Source organism: Hirsutella rhossiliensis, assembly GCF_020360975.1.
Source record: "Hirsutella rhossiliensis strain HR02 chromosome Unknown scaffold00008, whole genome shotgun sequence".
NCBI classification, from domain to species: Eukaryota; Fungi; Ascomycota; class Sordariomycetes; order Hypocreales; family Ophiocordycipitaceae; genus Hirsutella; species Hirsutella rhossiliensis.
In genome coordinates this window covers 2860802-2864185 of record NW_025408674.1, presented here as the reverse complement: position 1 = coordinate 2864185, position 3384 = coordinate 2860802, and the positions used below count along the sequence as shown (strand labels likewise).

Below are 3384 nucleotides of genomic sequence, written 5' to 3'. Positions count from 1 at the left end.
GCCAATTGCTGGTCGGATAATTGTAACCGGGGCGAGCTCGCCGCCATGTACAGTAGCAGTGCTTGTAGCCAGTTACGTCGACGGTGACTCCCGCAGCTTCCACTCTCCCTGCTCAACTCTCTCCCCTTGACGGCCCCGGAGCGCCATCTCCCCCCTCCCTTTGCCGTCGCCGCTTCTTCTGACGGCAAAGAAAAGACGCAATGTCCGTCCCCGCCTGCTCCGTGTCGAGATGCGTCCAGCGCGGCACCACCCGGGCCATCCTCCGCCGACGATGCCGACTGCCGTCTCTGCCTCTCCGCGCCGCGGCTGCCCTGACGACGGCGGATATGCCCCGGCCCGCGCTGCGTCCGCCGTCCCACGCCGTCCCCGGCCGAGCCTTCAGCACCGCGCGCCCCCGGTTGCGCGCCGCCGCCGACCCTGAGCCCTTTGACCCGGCCAGCATCGAGCGCGAGTCGGACCAGGTCGACGTGTGCATCGTCGGCGGCGGGCCCGCCGGCCTCAGCGCCGCCATCCGCCTCAAGCAGCTGGCCAACGAGGCCGGCAGCGACGACTTCCGCGTCCTCGTCCTCGAAAAGGCCGGCGACATGGGCGCCCACATTGTCTCGGGCGCCGTCATCCAGCCCTCGTCCATCAACGAGCTGCTCCCCGACTGGCTCGACGAGGCCAACCCCAACCGCTTCGAGCACGCCACCCCGGCCGGCGCCGACAGGATGCGCTTCCTCACCAAGACGGCCGCCATCCCCATCCCCGCGCCCCCGCAGATGAGCAACCACGGCAACTACATAGTCAGCCTGAACCAGTTTGTCAAGTGGCTCGGCGAGCGCGCCGAGGAGGTGGGTGTCGAGCTCTACCCGGGCTTCGCCGCCGCAGAGGTCCTCTACGATGCCGACGGCTCCGTCAAGGGCGTCGCCACAAACGACCTCGGCATCGCCAGGAACGGCCGCCCCAAGGACACGTTTGAGCGCGGCATGGAGTTCCACGCCCGCGTCACCATGTTTGGCGAGGGTTGCCACGGCAGCCTGAGCAAGCAGGTCATCAGCAAGTTTGACCTGCGCAAGGACAGCCAGCACCAGACGTACGGCCTCGGCGTCAAGGAGGTGTGGGAGGTCGACCCCGCCAGGTTCGAAAAGGGCCTCGTCGTCCATTCCATGGGCTACCCCCTGCCGCGCGACGTCTACGGCGGCTCCTTCATGTACCACTTTGGAGACAACCTCGTCGCCCTCGGCCTCGTCGTCTCGCTCGACTACCAGAACCCCTGGCTCTCCCCCTACCAAGAGTTCCAGAAGCTCAAGCACCACCCCCTCTTCAGCTCCGTCCTCGACGGCGGCAAGTGCATCTCCTACGGCGCCCGCGCCCTCGCCGAGGGCGGCCTCCAGTCCGTGCCCAAGGTCGCATTCCCCGGCGGCGCCCTCATCGGAGACTCGGCCGGCTTCGTAAACGTCCCCAAGGTCAAGGGCACCCACAACGCCATGAAGTCGGGTATGCTGGCCGCCGAGGCCGCCTGGACCGCCCTCAGACAGAGCAGCGACGGCACCGTCTTCCTCTACGACTACGAGGACTCGCTGCGCCGGTCGCCCATATGGAAGGAGCTCAAGGAGGTGCGCAACATGCGGCCCTCGTTCCACACCCCCCTCGGCATCTACGGCGGTGTGGCCTACTCTGGCCTCGAGGCCTACGTCCTCAAGGGACGCGTGCCCTGGACCCTCAAGCACAAGCTACCCGACCACGCTGCCACCAAGCCGGCCGACCAGTTCCCCAAGATCGAGTACCCCAAGCCCGACGGCAAGCTCAGCTTCGACATCCTCACCAGCGTCTCGCGCACCGGCACCAATCACGAAGAGGACCAGCCCGTCCATCTGCAAGTCAAGGACTGGGACGCCCACACGGACAAAGCGTACCCGCCGTTCAAGGGTCTGGAGAACCGCTTCTGCCCGGCCGGGGTGTACGAGTACGTCGAGGACGCTTCGAAACCCCACGGCGTGCGGTTCCAGATCAACGCCCAAAAGTGAGACTTACCAACCCCTCCCCCTCTTTCCTCTTTGGATGCGTTGGAAGTAGAGCCGAGCTGACGAGGATCCCAGCTGCATCCACTGCAAGACGTGTGACATCAAGGCGCCGCAGCAAGACATCAACTGGCAAGTGCCTCAGGGCGGCGAGGGCCCGAAATACTACATGACCTGAGTCGACCGCGCCGCGTGCATATACTGTAGGATACCCTGGGTGAACGGAAAGCACACGCGCCCACGGCAGACGACGATGACAAGTCGTCGCCGCCGGATGGCACCTGTCGAGGGACTTGCAAAAACCCACGCAGGTGCGCCGAAGCGAGGGCCGAGGCGTGCCCGAGGCTTAAACCCGACTGACGGGAAAGCAGAGTTTGCGTGTTGACGAGCGGCGCGGGTGAGGTCACTGCGCGCAGGCATTCCACGTGTCCGTTCCAGTCTGAACCCTGAATCATGGATTCGGGGTGATAGGGCGCTCTCGCGTGCTGAGGAATCGGGGCGGTCGCATCCGGCCATGTGTGGATGCTGTGTATGTAAATAAAGCAGACAAGACAACTGATTATTCGGCTGAACGTGCCCTGGCCCGGCGCCTTCACGTGAGACAGATGGCCACCCTGGCTTTTTCTCTTTTCCGGACGCCAGAATCGAGAAGCCGGAAAGGCCGAGGGTAGGTTGCGTGGCCGATAAATTGTTAGTGAGATACTTTTCACGAGCAGACCACTAAACCGGGGCTGTGTCGCCGAGGGTAGCGATACATGATGATCCCGGGCATATCAGACTTTTTCGTCATGGCTGCGGCAGACTCGTATCAAGCCTCAGACGCTTGCAGGGCTACTCAAGCTGCCGAGAAGAAGGGAAAAGGGCCCAAGGCTTCGCAGAGGCCGCCCGGCATCTTTCAATATGCTCGAGATCAGGGTTCCGGCGTTGCCATGCCAGCGGCGTCGTCGAGTCCCTTGACGCGCGACGAGTACAGTGGTGCACGAGGCGCGAGGCACAAGTACCGAAACTTGGCGTGCCCGCCACTCAGAGGACGCAAACAGCGGGCCTTTGGAGGGGCAGGGCCGCTCACGGCACTTGGTTGGATGAGGATCCATGACTCACCCTCGCTCTTCTGTCGCCTCCTTGTCGCCGCGCCGAGGGAAGGGAAGAAAAAAAGGACGGAAAACTCTGTGCGTCGCGAAATGGGATGGGTGCGAGGCGCAACGTCGCCACTGACAGACAGCACGCGTCTTGGGGTGGAAGCGTGATGCGGATGCATATCGCGAGCAGGAGCAGGCATGCGTCGCGATGCTGGGCGAGACTTGGCGAGAGCAAAGGTGCCGGGTCTGCAAGCGCCGGGCACGACGATGCCGTGAGTTTGTATATGCACTTCTGGCTGCGC

At 64.1% G+C, this 3384-nt stretch overlaps 1 protein-coding gene across 1 annotated transcript; it reads left to right on the top strand.

Moving 5' to 3' along the window:
- Positions 1-200: 200 nt before the first annotated feature.
- HRG_07741 (electron transfer flavoprotein-ubiquinone oxidoreductase, 4Fe-4S domain-containing protein) lies at positions 201-2181 on the top strand (the record flags this gene model as incomplete). The annotated part of the gene is made up of 2 exons (XM_044866212.1): positions 201-2005; positions 2082-2181. The coding sequence occupies 2 exons, from the start codon at positions 201-203 to the stop codon at positions 2179-2181; spliced, it is 1905 nt and encodes a 634-aa protein (XP_044719176.1).
- Between the last annotated feature and the right edge of the window lie 1203 nt (positions 2182-3384).